Raw genomic sequence first — 19188 nt, forward strand, 5'->3', positions numbered from 1 at the left:
TGTACGCTGACTACTTTTCATTGTGTCAAAGTGTCATTTTGTATCATAGTCACAGTCTGTCACAATAGTGCAAAATATCAGTTTATTGAAAATCATTTGTGAATAACGATACACATAATACAGCAGCAAACAAAGCAAATATACATGTGACACCCTCCCCCCCACACACACACCTCTGAAAGAGGCAGGAGAAATCCATACCTTATGGATTTATGCATGGCAGAGTAGTGGTGCTAGCTAGTATATACTGTATGTGTGTAAATACAGGACGGGCCTCCCGCCGACACCCTTGATTGACCTCCAGTGGTTGCCACTTCAAGTGTATCTGCACACTGAAGCACCTCGTTTATAATGCTTGAGGAAAATGGAGTGTTGTTACTTGCACGATTACTGTGGGTGTGTCCTCAATGTCAGGAAATAAGTCCTTCAGGTGGGCTACTTGAAGAATAAACCACATAGTTGGCAGAATAAATAAAGCAGGCAATCATAACTTCAGAGCCTACACCTGTATTTACACAGACAACAGTTATTATTTATTGAAATGACACATTCAAAGTGATGCCATTAGTTATTAGTCCATCTGCTCCATCAATCCATAAAACCCTTCAAAAGTATCTGTATTTCTTCTCTATTTCTGGCCACTTGAGTGATGTCATCCAAAGATAAAAGTGTACACAATTTTAAATCCACCAGTTAAGTGAATTAACACCAGCCTACCATTGATCCGAATCCTGACGCCAGGCCCACAGGGGATGCTACAGTTAAACTCTTCTCTGATGACTTACAGCACAGCTCCACCTGGAAACAACATAGAAAAACACAAAATGCACGTACAGTGGTGTGGTTCTCATTTGGTAATTGGTGTATTTAAAACACATTCTGTTTTGTGGCAGTTTTAACAACCAAACTATTAATCTCACAAGATGCCAGAGATTGTACCTGGATGTTTTTCCCCCTCCCCCAAATCTCCCAGAGTCTGCACACAAAACATGATAAGTAATTATCCGCTGTTCTATAGCACTGGACATGTTACTGTAAGTACCTGGTTGCTAGGTCACTGTCCTCTTCATCTGGATTGTTTCCATGGAGGGTGAACACTGACAACAGTGGTGTCATCTACATAAATGTAACACATTAATGACTTCAGTGAACAAGACAAAGAAATAATAATGTACACAAGGAATATATTTGTGACATAAAGGAAGTAAACAGACAATATAAAGATTACACAATATCCATCGATTTCCCAATTTTTTTTATATCAGTGGCAGTTCTAGCTATGGGCCACATGGGTAATTGCCCAGGGCGGCATTATCTTGGGGGCGGGGTGTAAAAAAAAAAAAAAAATCCTATGTGTTTGTGGTCAGCGCTCTTTTGCTCATCAAGGCAGGATGCTCACGCCCACATGCCGCTAAGACGACATCAAACAAAAAAGCCTGGAGATTAACTACAAGGTTAAAAAAGACTAAATTACAAACAGTAGTTTGGAAAATAAAACATATTTCATTGTAGCCTCAAACCAAAGCCATTAGGTGCACAGTTTAGGAAAAAGATAAAGGTATGGAGCTATATAACATCACATTATGTACACCACATTATGGGATGTGTATGATCAAATAAGAAAATTTTACTTGGTGGCATCGACATCGGTCTGCCCAGGGTGGCCAACGCATTCAATCATGAGTATACTCAGATCTTAAGCACCTTTCGAGAATGAGGACTGTGTTACTAACCAGTACATAAAATGTATAGTACTTTTGTAAAAGAGCACACTGACTGTCATATATTGGACTACATATTGGATATATTGGACATGCTTTGGATCCATCCTACATAGGTCACGCATGTCACAGAACCTAATAGATAATCACTACTAGTTGTTGTACAGTACGGTTCATACAAATGCAGATTCTTCATCAAATGGCATATGGGGTATAGAGTATGATGAATACACCACATTACAATGCAGTACTTGACAAGTTATTAGCAATCATTCACTTTAGTTTTATTGAATTTTCATTTCTATTTATGCAGCATGTGCAATTCCTCAACCCTGATGCGCTTAAATCATTAAACTCATTGCTGCAAGAATATGCATGGCTGTGATTGATAATGTATGAATCACTTCTTATTACTTTTAAATTGTTATTCCATTACAAAATGTCATGTCATGACAATTTGTAGAATGGTCAACAGCTGAACCGGAACTGTTTCATTACAAATTGATTACAACAATGTAAATATATATATGATATATAACAATGTGACGCTATGTCGACTGTCCACTGTGTGTCCAATGGCTTTAAATCCTACATGACATGCTAGAGGGAACTCACATAGGAATAGAAAGCCATATGACACAGTCGTGGGCTCATTTGAACAACTTGAGAAATGCTGCAGTCAGAGCTTGAAAGCAAAGAAAGGTAAAACGAGGGGCAGGTTCTGGATGTAAAACTTACATCCGCATGAATAATTAAACAAAGAAACTGTAAGTATTCTTCAGAAGCCCTGGGGAGAACAGCAAAACTATGCTAGAAATTGTAGTTTTCACAGCATAACCTAAAAAATAAAAATAAAAAAGACCCCTACCTGATCCTTACAGCATCATATCCTGGGAGGAATTTCATTCCCCAGATAGGCAAGACAAACCTTTCATATAGCATGTGGTGAAAGGTGCAATTTTAATACTTTTGCTGCACCATCCAAAGCAGATAAAGTGCATGGATTCTACGTATGTCAATCTTTATTTGTTTCAATAACTATTGGACAAAAGGCATACTAAATTCATCTTGAACATGTGCACAAATCACATAACACAATTCACAGTTCCGCATATCTAAAAAGGAGCAGGAAGCTCATTTAATCCTTCCCCTCATCAGTTCCAATGCATTTGTTCACCTCCTGTATTCTAAATGTACTCTTGCCTATTTTCAGTACCTAGGAAAGAGACAAATGTAATGTAATGACAAAACCATGGACCATGGTCAGTCAGTCAGTCATTTTCTGTACCGCTTATGCTGGAGCCTATCCCAGCTGTCACACTCAAATTCATACCTATGGACAATTTGGAGTCGCAAATTAACCTAGCATGTTTTTGGAATGTGGGAAGAAACCGGCATACCCGGAGAAAACCCATGCATGCACGTGGATAACATGCAAACTCCACACAGAGATGCCCATACGGGGAATCGAACTTGCCTTCATGAAGAGTCGAGTCAAGAATTTTGTAACGGACAAGTTGTCTTCACTCTTCACGTTAAACATTTCAGCAGTAGATTGCGTTCAAATCAACACTATGTAGTTTATTCCTGTCACTCTCTGCCATAACATTCATATTAATTTGTCATGAATAAAACATGACAAATAAAACATGACCATGAAAACTTCTATAGATTCTTTGAAATGTCAGGTGCATTCTTTTGAACCATTTTCCTTTGGACTCCCGCTATGAAGGCCAGATCTGATCAAGCAGATGTGTACTCATAGCACAGTAGCCCTTGTACAAACAAGAAAAAAAGTGCCATGTACAGAGAGGAAGCAGGCTACTATGGAGGACAGAGGAGGCATTTATTGACATTGTATCAAGTGCAACAGAGGTATTTGAGGTACGGAGGGGCCAGGTATTTGTCAGTGTGTGATTCTTGTCTCCAACTCAAACAACAAAAGCCCCTTTGAGACAGCCTGACTTTTTTTTTCTCAACCAGCACACAGGGCTTCCTGTACTAGGCTTGCAACTTTCCAGCGCTGGGAGTCCCATTTCTTTTCCTCTTTATATGCACCTGTTACAAACTGGCAGAACCAACAATGGAAGGCACCAAAAAAAAATTTTAATAATCTTTGCTAGTTTGGGGTAATAATCCTAAAAACATATTGATTTCATCCAACATTTAAAATGAAGGATTTTAACAACATTTACAATGATCCCGTTGCAACCTCATAGAGGACATTCAGCCGACCTCTGAGAGAAAATGTGCCACACTGATTGAGCAAAGTTGTTTATTCATGAAAGGCCACTTCCAATAAGCCCGGTGAGCCTGTGTTGATGCATATCTCAGCATAAATTACGAAAGCCCCCGTGACAGCCTCTGTCCAGACAAGAAGGTGACTGTTAGCCACTGGGAGGATTAGCTCTAATCCCTTCACATCATACATGGTCCCTCTCTGCTGGGAGCCAGTTGAGACAATCAGCTCTAGCCAGATGTTTTGAATCACACCCCCCCCCACACACACATGTTAGCTATTCTCCTGGTATAATGTAACAAATAAATGATAAAGGGGTGAAACGGGCAAGAACACAGCAAATGACTCATACCTCACAGTTAACTGGCTTTGGATCTAAAGATTAAGGGGCGGCACCTGATTTCCTATCCCATGCTGCACTCTAACACAAAAGCACTTTCCACTGACAGACAAGCCCACCTTAAACCCCAAATACATCAATGATACTGGTTTTTTTCTGTTTGGACTCACACACTTCCAATGTCCTTATAATGTATTCTTATGATGGAAATAAGACTCTTACCTTCCTCTCCCTCTCCTGCGTCTCTTGCTGGAGCCAGAATGGCATTCCCTCAGCCTGATACTGTATGGACAGACAATGGGTAGCAGAGGGGGGAGGAGTTACTATGTGAGCAGGAGGGAGTAAAAGCCGAATGAAAACCAGGAGAGAGAGTGGAGAGGATGAAAGGGGGCTCAGAAGGGATATCACCCACTTATAAAGCTCTCAAAACACAAATCTAGAAAAATGTTACATGAATGGCAATTCCTCTGCGCCCCGCCTCCTCTTGTCGGGATGTAATGTCAGAGAAAACATCATCGGGAATCTCTTCCTCATGTGGGAAATGGTAGGAAAAACATGAGACTCTGAGAGAATGGTGGTCCTCCTTTTTTAAACAAGGTCCATTCTTCGGGCTTTCTTTGAATGAATTCTTAAGACTCCAAGTTGGCAGAGTGCCCACGGGTCCGGGATGGATAAAAGAGGGGCTTAGGTAGGGGGGCTTTCTATTGTGTTTGTTCCCTTCCTTTCAGGCCGGGTACTCAAGTTGATCTTTGCAGCCAGTGAGAATATTCCAGTTACCCTTCACTGTCACAACTCAAATTTCCACTGCTAATGTATTTCTGCCCCCCCGCATCCCCAAAAGAGGACACATAAACCACACAAAAACAACTCCAAGTCCCTTTTAAAAGCAGTCCGTCAAGAGTACCAATGTTCAACGGAGACAGCAGGTGTTAGAACCCCCTCCACCTCCGCCCCCTGTTAATGTGAGGAGGAGGGTGAGCGAGCTGCAAAATGAAACTCTCACTCTTTGAGAAATGATGTGTTTTTTTCAACATTTTAAGAGTGGAGTCATGTTGGTGACCAGGTGAGAAGGATTCATGTAACTATGCCGTATCTCTCACTTGTGCTGCATCAGTGCTGCAAGAGGAGCTTTGTTTTCCTCCTCGTCAGTCTCCACTAACCCTTCCCCACCCTCGTAGTCTTCCTCTTGCTTTTTCCAGTAAATAGACACAGACCGGGCTCATTACTATTCACCACGTTCCTCGAGGACACACATCGCTGCTCTGAACTCTACAACTGTGTCTAGAATGACGGGTGTGAGGTGTTGGGAGAGGAAAGGATAAGAGTAGAAGAGGGATGATGTCAACACATATCTCATGATAAAAGGAGTACTATATATCTGGATATGTACTACTATCAGACAGCTCCATGCATGGATTGGTTTCTCCCTCTCCATCTCTATGCTTCCGCCATAAAAATAGTCAGGGGAACAAATCTGGCTCCACTTGTAGAGAAACCTGTGCCGGGATTTGAGATCCTCGCATTTGATGACACTCCAATGAGGTCAAATATTCAATCACAGCATTAAATTATAATTTGATGGCATACTTACAAGGTCTTTTAAACATGCAAATGGGCTAAATGCCTGATTGCTTCTGTGTTGGGCTCAGTCTCCAAAAGATCAGCAGTAAAAAAAAAAACATCTGGAAAAAGTGACGCTTGTAATTAGTTTCTTGTAAAAGCTATTATGTTGCATTAGTTTATTCCATCCATCATTTTCTATGCCTTTCTATGTCTTGTTTTATTTCCTCTGGTCCATCAGCACATTGATATTGGCAACATAAAATCCTGATCAGAACAGCCCATTGCTTAACTGTAATGCGCAGGCTATGAGATCACTACATGGACTCAAGAGATGGCCACCACTTTAGCCATAGCATACTACCGAGCTAACTAATTAGCCTCTCCAATTTACTTATTCTAAACTTAGGAAAATGATTCAAACTGAACAAGAAGGACAAAGTAAGAAGCAAAAAAATTACCACTTCCACATGGAATGGGAGGATAACTTCTTTTCTTCACTATGTGATGTCAGACATGCCATGGATGACATCTATCTGACAGGTAATCTAATGTTTTGTCATGTCTCATCATTCATTCATTTTCTACCTTATCCTCACGAGGGCTGTGGGGGTGCTGGAGCCTATCCCAGCTGTCTTCGGGCGAGAGGCGGGGTACACCCTGGACTGGTCGCCAGCCAATCACAGGGCACATATAGACAAACAACCATTCACACTCACATTCATACCTATGGACAATTTGGAGTCGCCAATTAGTCTTTTGGAATGTGGGAGGAGTACCCACATAGTACCCACATAGTACCCGTAGCACGAGGAGAACATGCAAACTCCACACGGAGATGGCCGAGGGTGGAATTGAACCCTGGTCTCCTAGCTGTGAGGTCTGCGCTCTAACCACTCAACCACCGTGCAGCCTATTTTGTAAATTAATTTCTCATCAATGTAACATCAATAATAGTCCATAGTTAATCGTGAAACAGCACTGTACAGTAATCCCTTGTTTATTGCAGTTAATTGCATCAGCAATAGCCCGTGGTTTTATAAGGGATACATACATTATGTTCTTGCATGTGTACATTAATTCTGGTTTGTTATTCTCAACCAATGAATTCCCTCCAACAGGCTAATGTGTAAGAGTCTAATTAGCCCTTCTAACGTGGCTCAACAGATAAAGCCTTGCTCTATTTATGTGGAGAACAAAGCAGAGATGGGCTGGCAGAAGCTGTTATCTTCACAGGGCCACTGATATAGTATTCATCTTTTGAGATAATCCCCTGACTGTAGTATTTGAATAAGTAGCAGCATCACTCAACTGCACATGGACAAAAATATTGGGACACCTGGCCATTATAAAATGTGGACTTGCAGTTGAAACACTTTCAATTAATCTGGGAAGATTTGTCTCTGGAAATGGAAACAAAGTCTTTGTTCTAAGTAAATGTTTTACTGGACAAACATATCGAGTGACTAAAAGTGAAGAATTAAACCAAATTTATATTTACCTGCTGAAACAACACGGTCCTGATCAAAATCTCGAGACCATTCAGTGGAACAGAGGAGCTTCAGGTGGTGCAGGGTCGGCAAATGGTGGGATCTGCACCTATTCCAGCTCTATTTCCTTTGGAAATGATTATCCTTATTTTATATAGTATACGTGGGCATCAGCTATTGGTTAAAGTTACAATATCTCTCTGGCAGCTTATCATTTATATCATTGTACTCTCTGTCAAACAGAAAATAATAATTTTCTTTGAGTAAATGATGAAATTATGTCTACAAAATACAGCATGTGTGGAGATAAAGGCATATATACCTGCACAATATGGAACAGTTTCCTTTTTTCATCAAGGCTAATTCTTACAACACTCAAGTCTTTTGTGCTATAATTAACTGTCACTTTGTTAATCCTTTCATTGGGACTTTTGCCCAGTAAATAATGTTCTTTACAGGCTAATAAACCTCGTTTGTTTTGACCTTTAGTTGTGTTTTATTGTAGTGCTTTACCGCCATCTTGTGTTAAAACCTAAGAAATGGGATTTGCCTCTTGGCTGTTTGAAGTTGTGCACACATACCATACAGTATGATTGTACACAGTAGTTAATTCCTAGCGTTTTTAAGAATAGGCAAGGTATTTGATGTAGAAAACAGCTACTTTATGATCTATCAACCGATAAATGTAGTTTTCTAACACCGCTAGCCAACACTGTGTACTGGCTTCACCTCACGTGACACTCACACTCTAGTCACAATTAATCACCTAACTACAGCTAATACGGCTATTTACCTCGTTTTGGTTAGGATATTGGCTTTTTTTATAAGCTGCAGGCGTCGACCAACAATGAAAAAGTGTTGTCTGTCCGCCTTTTAGTGCTACTTCACGTTTCAGCGGTTAAACTGTCTCCATACATGCCAAACATACAAGGTACTTGGGTAATACCAAGTATTCACCGGGGGGAGGGGTGTTACATTACCGGATGATTATACATGCTACAGTTTTGCTGGTAAATTATATACATAAGGAACACGAACAACAAGATAAAGCAAGATAATGTATATTTTTATTAATTCAGAATGATGTGATTTTATTCGGGGGGGGGGGGGGTTGTATTGTCTGGATCTTATTATACCACCCGTGCATATTACACGCCTCTGCTCGAGGTAAATGATAAGTTCATGTCCTACTTCGGTAACTCAAAGTGGATGTTGATTTTTAACGGCGATCTCACACAACCTGTAAAGGTTACATGAGTTGACAATTACCTGAAAGAAGTCACCCTGTGTTGTTATATCTCCAGAAGAGGAAGTGCGGGGGAGGGTTATGAATGTTAATAAATATCCTTTGTACAAACACGTGCTGGCAGCACAGCGATAATATGTTTAGCATGTCTTTTTCTGTGAGGAGTTAGCACCGTTTGTCACCCTGTTAACATGGATTTCCTACCACTTCTCAAAGGTGGCTATTTTTTTTTTTTTTTGCCTGTGGTACATTATGAAAATAATAATTTTAACAAGAAAAAAACTCAACTTCAAACATGGAAAAGTCAGCAGAACTTTTATAATAATAAAGTTGAAATTTTGAGAGAAAAAGAGTTGTAATCTAATGGTATAAAGTCATAATTTTACAAGAATAATGTAATATTATGAGGAAAATAACAATGAAATGATAAAGATAACAATATTAAATTAAAACACTTCAACAACAAAGTCATAATATTATGAGAAATAAACTAAACAACAAATAAAGTTGCAAATTTGGGGAAATTACAATAAATAGTTACAATTTTACGAGACTAAAGTCAAAGTATTATTGGGAAAGAAGCTGACCCTAAAAACTGAAGAGTTAAACCACAGTATTACAATACTTATACTTTGACCATGGCTAAAAATTGGAAAGGAAAGCATAGTATTTAGCCAATAATGGAGTTGGGTAAGTTTGAAAATCTATACCGCTATCCCAGCTGTACATTGACTACTCTAAAGTACACCCAAGTTTCATGTATAGTACAGTAAACATCGGATATATCGGACTCGGATATATCGGAAATTCGCTCACAACGGACAGATAAAAAAGAACCGATTTTTCTGTAATGCATTTCCAATAAAAATTCATTGCATATATCGGATTTTTTATAACGGATTTCGCCTATTTCGGACAAAATCTCCAGTCCCGTTCCAATGCATTTCCATTAAATTTCCCTCGCATATATCGGATGGCCGCATCGTGGCGCTCCGATTCGCCGAATCGTGACAGGCCGCTATACGACGTCATTTGCAGCGTTTGCAGCGTTGCCTGCGCGTCCAGGTACATTGGAAACATAGTCAAGGAAGTGCCTTTTTATAACGGATAAAATCCGATTTACGCATATATCGGATATAAATCCGATATATGCGTAAAACGGACATTTTCCGGTATACGCATATAACGGATTTCGGACAAAACCAGTGGGAACAATTGAATCCGATATATCCGAGGTTTACTGTACTTTGACCATGGCTAAAAATTGGAAAGGAAAGCATAGTATTTAGCCAATAATGGAGTTGGGTCAGTTTGAAAATCTATACCGCTATCCCAGCTGCACATTGACTACTCTAAAGTACACCCGAGTTTCATGTATAGTATTGGTCATTGAACTCATTGGACTCATTTTGTTGTGATGCAAGTTTGTGTAGTCACAAAAAGAACAGAACCTTCTGAATGTGTCATAACCGGGCCAGGCGGTTGCCATAAAACATAAATGCACACTTTTCTGGTCGTATTTCAACAGACTCTATTTTGTAAGTAATCATTGACCCATTTCAAATAAACCTATTATTGTTAGACGCATCTCCGCTTCACCCATTAACTCAAGAGGGCATCCTTTTTAGTTAAGTAATCCAACTAGAGGAGGATACAGAAAGCTTTAAAAGACACAAAGAGGGAACTCTTGACAAAATCCATCCGCTGTTTTGTATTTTACCCTGGTCAAGATGTTTGTGGATGAACGGATAGTAACTTTATTTAAAAGGAATGCTCACCATACCTTGACCTACTGGAGCGTTTTCTTCAGTTTTGGACTGTGTATCGCCTTTCTTGGACCTACAATTCTGGACTTGCAATGTCAAACAAACTCCACATTGAGCCAAATTACCTGGGTTTTCTTCTCGCAACAGTTCTGCTTGTTGATCGGTAGCTCCGTTGGCGGGATTTTCAAGAGAACGTAAGTACTGTAGAGCGAGTGAATGTTTAGTTGGTGATGAATAAACCGCCCGTTATTCGTTTTAGGTTGTTCACTGCTCTGTCAGCTTTATTTGTCTCCGCTCTCGTCATCTCCGTGATATTTGCCGTCATACCTTTGTGCAATAATGTCCTGGTGTTGGCCATCGCCATGGCTGTGTCCGGTTTGGCCATGGGAATTATTGACACCATTGCAAACATTCAGCTGGTCACCATCTATCAGAAGGACTCGGCTGTTTTCCTGCAGGTGAAAGAGCATCTTCTGTTTAAATGTAACGAGACAAAATAACTGCTTGAAGATGAGTCGTTTTAATTTAAAAAAAATAATAATTCATACATTTTTGCAGGCTCTTCATTTCTTCATTGGCTTCGGAGCCCTGGTGAGCCCTCTGATTGCAGATCCTTTCCTCTCAGAGCACGGCTGCGGGAATCATACTGGGAACGAGACAGAGATCATGCATCACTTTAGGAACATGCTGAGAAACAGTCCCATTGCAGAGCACAACATCACTCAGAGCCAATTTCCCCACGGGGAAGAAGCAGAAGAGTCCATTGTGCACTATGCCTTCTGGATCATGGCGCTTATCAATGTAAGTGAACCAAATTTAAAGGCACTGACTTGATGTGATATTTCAAGTTTGTGGGCGGAAAAATAAAAATATGATTTGGTATGCCCTCAGCTCCCTGTGCCCATCGCTGTCCTCTTCCTGATGTATCGGGAACAACTGATCCCGTGCTGCCCCAGCGGCACGCCTCGTCTCCTGGACAAAGATGAACTGGCCATGGAAAACCAGCAGGGAACTGAAGGCACAGAAGTGGAGCAGGTAGCGCATGAAGGTGGAGGTAAATATACAATTAAAAAAATCCCACACTCAAAAAATAAATGTTTAGCCTCAACAACAAAAAAAAATCAATGCAACAGTTTCCATTAGTCTTTCTTAGTTACGACAACTTCATTTGAAATTGCTTTGAACCAACAAACAATATTCATTCATTCATTTGCTACCGCTTTTTCCTCGCGAGGGTCGCGGGGGGTGCCGGAGCCTATCCCAGCTGTCTTCGGGCGAGAAGCGGGGTCGCCAGCCAATCACAGAGCACATATAGACAAACAACCATTCACACTCACATTCATACCTATGGAGAATTTGGAGTCGCCAATTAACCTAGCATGTTTTTGGAATGTGGGAGGAAACCGGAGTACCCGGAGAAAACCCACGCATGCATGGCCGAGGGTGGAATTGAACCCTGGTCTCCTAGCTGTGAGGTCTGCGCGCTAACCACTCGACCGCCAGGCCGCCACAAACAATATTGCATTGCACAAATTAGCTTTTCCTCTTCACTCTTATTTTAAGTAATGCTTACTGAATAATTGTTGTCATAGGGACAAGTTTTTAAGTTTGTAACTCAAATAAATATGTTAAGTCAACTGACTTAATCATTTTATTCAAAGTTGTTTAATTTGTTGTCTACTTAATTATAATAACAATGCACACAGCTTTTTTAAGTAGCAGTAACTTAATATATATACTATATATATATGTGTGTGTATTATGTTACCAAGCTAATTTTATTAAGTCATTCATTCATTCATTTTCTACCGCTTTTTCCTCACGAGGGTCGCGGGGGTGCTGGAGCCTATCCCAGCTGTCTTCGGGTGAGAGGCGGGGTCCACCCTGGACTGGTCGCCAGCCAATCACAAGGCACATATAGACAAACAACCATTCACACTCACATTCATACCTATGGACAATTTGGAGTGCACTTTTAGAACATGCAAACTCCACACAGAGATGGCCGAGGGTGGAATTGAACCCCGGTCTCCGAGCTGTGAGGTCGGCACGCTAACCACTCGCCCGCCGTGCCGCCCTTTATTAAGTCATGGCGACTTGAATTTTGTTTTAAGCTTACCAACAATAAAATTTTAGTGTATATGACATTCTAAATTAAGCCAACATTATTATTTGAACATAACTTATAAAAAATAAAGTTAGCAACTTAGAAAGTTTATCTAAATCAATTAATTACATTTTTTTTACATTGCATTTATGTATTAAATCAAGTGGTGTCAACAGATACTTTTTAGAGTGTACTTTTAATACATGCTTTCATCATTTGCGTGTCCGGTGAACTTCGTGGGGGAGGAAAAATAAACAATAAATGCCATTTTGTATGCTGCAATGTTGTCATTTGTGGGCACAGGTCATGGGGATATCTTTAGCTGCTGTCAGAATGATAACCTGCGTGGGCTGCCGGTATCCTTCTTCATGATCCACATCCTTGGTGGTATGGTGCTATTCATGACGGATGGCATTGTGGTCAGTGCGCACACACACACACACAAATACATACACTTCCAACTGCTACACAGCTATTAGCATTTATTCCATAAATAATTATAAATAATAATTATTTTTCAGGGCGCATATGCTGGTTTTGTGTACACGTATGCTGTTGCACCGCCTATGTCTCTGCCCCATAAGACAGCGGGCTACCTAGCCAGCATTTTTTGGGCGGCAATCACAGCAGGGCGACTGCTCTCCATCCCTTTGTCGTATCGTTTCCAAGTCGTGAGACTGCTTATGTTCAACCTGGTAATGCGGCACGAAGAACGTGAAGGTCAACCGCTCTACCGTATTTGTTCTCCTGATGGTTCCCGTGTGTCTTACAGGCAGGCGCTATTGTCACCGTGTTGCTGCTGCTTATCTTCTACACCAGTAGCACGTTTCTATTTGTCGGTACTTGTTTGTGTGGGCTTTTCCTGAGCAGCATCTTCCCGTGCATGCTTGCCTACACCGAAGATATCCTAGATTACCAGGGTATGGTGTGTATCATTTTTAACTGAAAATAAAGCACACATTTGATACGCAGTATTACTGTGTGCAGGATGTGCCACCTCGGTCCTGGTGACAAGTGCAGGAATGGGAGAGATGGTGATGCAGGTTCTGGTTGGCTCGGTAAGTGTAATGTTTAGGAACACAGAAGTGCAAAAAAATTGGGCTCAAAAAGTACAGTAAACCTCGGATATATCGGACTCGGATATATCGGAAATTCGCTCCCAACGGACAGATACAAAAGAACCGATTTTTCTGTAATGCATTTCCAATAAAAATTCATTGCATATATCAGATTTTTTATAACGGATTTCACCTATTTCGGACAAAATCTCCAGTCCCGTTCCAATGCATTTCCATTAAATTTCCCTCGCATATATCGGATGGCCGCATCGTGGCGCTCCGAAGCTAGCTGACATTCTGAGACGTTTTAAAGCAGAGGACATTTTTAATGCCGACGAAACTGGGTTATTCTGGCAAATGCTGCCAGAAAACACACTGGGATTTATTGAATGAGATCTTAACCTCACTATTGGAAATAACGTAGGCCTGACGGGCGTAACAGGGCCTAACTTAATTAACAATTTGCTCAGAGTCCAATAAAGTTAAATTCTCATTACCTTACGTCTCTTTTCATTGCCCAGTCCAGGTACATTGGCAACATAGTCAAGGAAGTGCCTTTTTATAACGGATAAAATCCGATTTACGCATATACCGGATATAAATCTGATATATGCGTAAAACGGACATTTTCCAGTATACGCATATAATGGATTTAGCTTATATCGGACAAAACCAGTGGGAACAATTGAATCCGATATATCCGAGGTTTACTGTAGTTAAATGTTCAATTTATATCCACAGATTATCCAGACGGAGGGTAGCTACAGCTTCCTTCTGTGCGGAGTCATTATCGCGTGTATCGGTTTCATCGTTTTCATCGGTCTGCTATTCTTCCATCGCATGCACAGAAACTACCTCACAGGTACAACATCAACTCACCTTCATTCACTTAGCGGGGGACTCGGGTGAAGATACAGTATTTGTATGCGTTTCATACTTTTCCACATTCATGTACTGCACTCTTCTTGTGACTCAGCAGGAACGACAAAAAAGTCAGCCATGGTGGAGGAGGAACCGCCTGAACAAAATGGTTCGGCCAATGTTGAGCCCAAAGAAGAGGCAGAGAAGAGCTGAGAGAGGCAGGCAAATATTTTATCATCAAATAAATGCATTTATACCACAAATATTTGTTTGTTACTATTAGTGTGCTCTGAACAGATGTGTTTGCAATACGGCATTAATTAATGGGTAAAGCAATTTAAATTGCTTGAAAGTATCCGCATTAAGTACTCAGTGCAGCACTGGCATCTGAATGGGAGCTCAAATCCATTCATTAATGTCCCCTATTTTTGGAAATTGTAGTTAAATGCCCATCTCTAATGGATAAAGTAGAAAGTGTAAAAAGTAAAGTAGAAAGTGTTTTTATGCTGTAAAACACATGCGTGTTTTTGTTGTTGTTTTTATAACTAATAAACTAGTACTATCGGACGCTGAATTAGTGTTGTTTTCCATTTTTTTGCCTGCTTTTAGCATTTTTCTGAAATAATTAGTGACAATTATACTGAATACTGAATATTATTTTTACCTTTCCAAATGACCGACTTTGTTTTTTGCACTACTGGGATGCAGATGGGGACTTTGGACTTGGTTAGACTCGAGCAACAAATTCCAAACAGTCAATCCAGTCAATATGTAACTTCAGATTTTTTGCAGAACTGCTTCATGTTTGTGATGTGTGCAATATCTTTATCAGTCAGCCAAACATCCAGACATCCAGAAGGGGGCAGTAGAGATTACATTTTGCCTAAAGTCAATAAAATCTTCTCAGTAATACAAAAGGCACAAAATATAGGAATATCATTTTTACACAGATGTTTTTTGTTTTTGTTTTTTTTACAAAATTCACTATGAAAAATTATCAACTTCTACATGTGATAACAAGACAAATGACAGCTATTTCCATACTCATTTGTTAATAGAAGAAAAGTGCATGCATAAGGATGCATTCATGCATTCCTGCACATCATGGCTCCACCAGCCATGACACCCCAAGAGCCATGGATGTTATTCCAGAGTTATGATATTGCATCGTGTAAGATGGACACATAAATGCTGCATTAAAATCTTTCCCGGCAATGCCTGTGCATGTGTTACACACATTAAGTGGCTTCTTTCCCAAACAACACAACAGCAGACATTATTAGACTCTCAAAGGAAGCTCCTATATCCTGTTTAATGTCATCAAATATTTAGCATCAATTCAGAAGCCATTATCCGTGATTTGTAATGTGGTCTGGTTTGAGTTGTTTTGCTTTTATCAGTGATCTGTTATCATCGAGCTCAAATAAAAGATATATTAAAGCGGCGATAATGACTGAACAATCACAGAGCATAATATGCTATATCAGGTTGGATTATAATTGTGTTTTCCAGGGAGGTGCCAAATTGGCCTTAAATCCCAGATTATTTACTTGCACCCATCTGTCAGCAAATGAGCGCTGACCAAAAAAATTTTAATTTTTGCCACCCATGAAGCCCATCGCGAGAACCGCCACTGCATGTGGTGCTGTAAACAGACACAGAGTTATAGAAGAGGAAAAAACGTCTGCCTAAAAGTCCGCCATCTTCTGTTTTCCAAGGCTTGAAATATTAATTCATTCATTTTCTACCGCTTAGCCTCACAAAGTTTGTGGGTGTGCTGGAGCCTATCCCAGCTGTCTTTGGGCGAGAGGCGGGGTACACCCTGAACTGGTCGCCAGCCAATCACAGGGCACATATAGACAAACAACCATTCACACTCACATTCATACCTATGGACAATTTGGAGTCGCCAATTAACCTAGCATGTTTTCGGAATGTGGGAGGAAACCGCAGTACCCGGAGAAAGCCCACGCATTCATGGGGAGAACATGCAAACTCCACACAGAGATGGCCGAGGGGGGAATTGAACTCGGGTCTCCTAGCTGTGAGGCCAATGTGCATCCATAAGAACAACATTTATTCATTCATTTTCTACCGCTTATCCTCACAAGGATTGCGGGGGGTGCTGGAGCCTATCCCAGCTGTCTCTGGGCGAGAAGCGGGGTACACCCTGGACTGGTCGGCAACCAATCACAGGGCACATATAGACAAACAACCATTCACACTCACATTCATACCTATGGACAATTTGGCGTCTCTAATTAACCTAGCATGTTTTTGGAATGTGGGAGGAAACCGGAGTACCCGGAGAAAACCCACGCATGCACGGGGAGAACATGCAAACTCCTGGTCGAGGGTGGAATTGAACTCGGGATTCCTAGCTGTGAGGCCAACGTGCATCCATAAGAACAACATAATATTGCTTAACGGAATTAGCTCATTTGGGGTACAAAATGAGCTTGTCTACATCGGAAACGGTAGGAGATGATTATCCAATGATAAAAGAAATACACTATAATCATCACACAGCAACTGAACAGGGAGATGATACTTCCACTCACTGCTGACAGCTGAGCAATGCTGGATTATTGCTTTGTGTCTCCCAGCTTTGTTGCTACCGGAGAAAACATGCAAGCACCGGAAGAGCTTACAAAAGTTAATTCATGTGAAAGTTGTTCAATTCCTGTTTATTTTTATTTTGGGAGGTAGCAAATCCCACAAGCTGTCCCGCTGAAAAAAAAAACACACACATTAGACAGCCATTAGCAAATAAAACCTTTGGTATAGGACATTTAGGGCATCTGTATTTGTGTTTTCATCAAATATGCTGTTCATGTTACGCCGCTAATGCTTCTGTTGAGAGGTGACATAAAACATTAGAAGCCGAATCACATAAGCAACAAGAAAAATGGCTTTGGAAAACCTAATTAGACTGCTGATATGTGACGATAAATATGTTTGACAACACTAATCATGCGGAGAAGAGGCTCACAATATGTCATTAAGATACATTTGCATTTCCGTGAAAAGCATTTCAAAGGGTAAATGATCTAATCGCATAGCTTCCATTATAATGTAGCACCTTCTTTATCTTTAACGGTTTATGGTGTATTATAACTGTCAGCAGAATATACCTTGGCTGAGCTGAGGCTGGAAGCAGAAGTAACATTTCCTGTTGCCATAAAAAAAAAAAAAACAGCCTATCTGCGTGGATAAACCTTTGAAAAGAGAAGTCAACTAAATGTCAGGGAAACTAAAGTGGATTGTTTACGCACATACGTATATGACGCTTAAGCAAGTAAAATGTCAGAGGAATTCAGTTCTTTAATCAAAGTCTAATCTGTCGTTTATGTATGCTTTTGATAACTTGTCCTCGGATAAATAAACAGCAAAACAACTTACATTTGGCGAGTTTTTTGTTTACGTTTTTAGTGCCTATCCCATTCAAACTTGCGGGGATCTGGAGCATGTCCCAAATGACTGAGGGCAAAAGGCAGACTGGACGATAGACTCAAGGTATCGCAGGCTAGATCAGGGATGGGCAAACTTTTTGAATCGGGGGGGGGGCAGATTATATATTTTATACATAACTGTCCACCTGGAATTATTGTATCTGTAAAAGTGTCATGTGTATATGTTCACTTTGAGATCATTCCTTTTATGTAAAGTGCATTATAAAAAATTAAATTAAATTAAATTAAATTAAATTAAATTAAATTAAATTAAATTAAATTTAATTAAATTTAATTAAATTTAATTAAATTTAATTAAATTAAATTAAATTAAATTAAATTAAATTAAATTAAATTAAATTAAATTAAATTAAATTAAATTTAATTTAATTTAATTTAATTTAATTTAATTTAATTTAATTTAATTTAATTTAATTTAATTTAATTTAATTTAATATGTGCTGGTGTCCCTTTTTTCAGGAGCACCTTGTAAACAACAGACCACATCAAATAATATAATAATAATATTGATAAAACAGGTACTCAAACCATCAAAAGGTTGGCTCAAACCATGATGCCAGGTTGTATGTTAAGTTTAAATGAAATACTTTAGAAAGAACAGGCGGGCCGTATTCAAACACTTGGCGGGCCGGATGTGGCCCCCGGGCCGTAGTTTGCCCACCCCTGGGCTAGATGAACTACAATACTTGAGACTGGTATCAGTGCAAACTGGTAATTGGTTGGTCAGAGTTGTGTGCAGGTTTTTGTACGTATTTAAAGCACACAGGAAGTGCTCAGACTGGGCCTTTCAAAACGCACTTGGGCCCAATTGACTTGGGTCAAAATCTACTTAACTAACAGGAAGCAATATGTAAAGCAAGGAGAACACACATTTGCAAGTTTAAATATTACGTGTGGAGTACCCCAGGGGTCAATACTGGGACCAAAACTGTTTGACTTGTTGCGTAGTAATTTTCAGTAGTCTTTATACAAATACTATTTTGGGATATAAATGTAACTTTTGCTATTGTATGTAGATGAGAATCAAACCTTCACCTGAGTGAAGCTGGCCCCCCACCTCACTGAAAACTCTGGTCAAATAATCTCATTTTTTTAGTGCTATGTTTGTGTTGTTTTGTGCAGTTAAAATGAATGCTTGTGCTGCTTTTGTTTTTGATTGATCGAGTTTTAGCATAATCAGCCCCCAACATGCTCGGAATTCAACAAAAAAAAATTGTGTGCTAGTTAGTGCTGTTTTGTGCAGTGAAAATGAACGTTTGTGCTGTGTTCGTTTTTGAGTTATTACAAAGTTATTACCGTTTATTACATGTTCACCTAAAGGTCACAC

At 39.9% G+C, this 19188-nt stretch overlaps 1 protein-coding gene across 1 annotated transcript; it reads left to right on the forward strand.

Moving 5' to 3' along the window:
- The first annotated feature begins 10055 nt into the window (after positions 1-10055).
- LOC131104477 (major facilitator superfamily domain-containing protein 4B-like) lies at positions 10056-14947 on the forward strand. Its single transcript, XM_058051704.1, has 10 exons — positions 10056-10556; positions 10622-10820; positions 10921-11163; positions 11254-11416; positions 12773-12888; positions 12991-13164; positions 13242-13389; positions 13457-13527; positions 14269-14389; positions 14507-14947. The coding sequence occupies exons 1-10, from the start codon at positions 10327-10329 to the stop codon at positions 14599-14601; spliced, it is 1560 nt and encodes a 519-aa protein (XP_057907687.1). The 5' UTR covers positions 10056-10326; the 3' UTR covers positions 14602-14947.
- The last annotated feature ends 4241 nt before the right edge of the window (positions 14948-19188 follow it).

The sequence above is a fragment of the Doryrhamphus excisus genome, chromosome 16, assembly GCF_030265055.1.
Source record: "Doryrhamphus excisus isolate RoL2022-K1 chromosome 16, RoL_Dexc_1.0, whole genome shotgun sequence".
Taxonomy (NCBI): Eukaryota; Metazoa; Chordata; class Actinopteri; order Syngnathiformes; family Syngnathidae; genus Doryrhamphus; species Doryrhamphus excisus.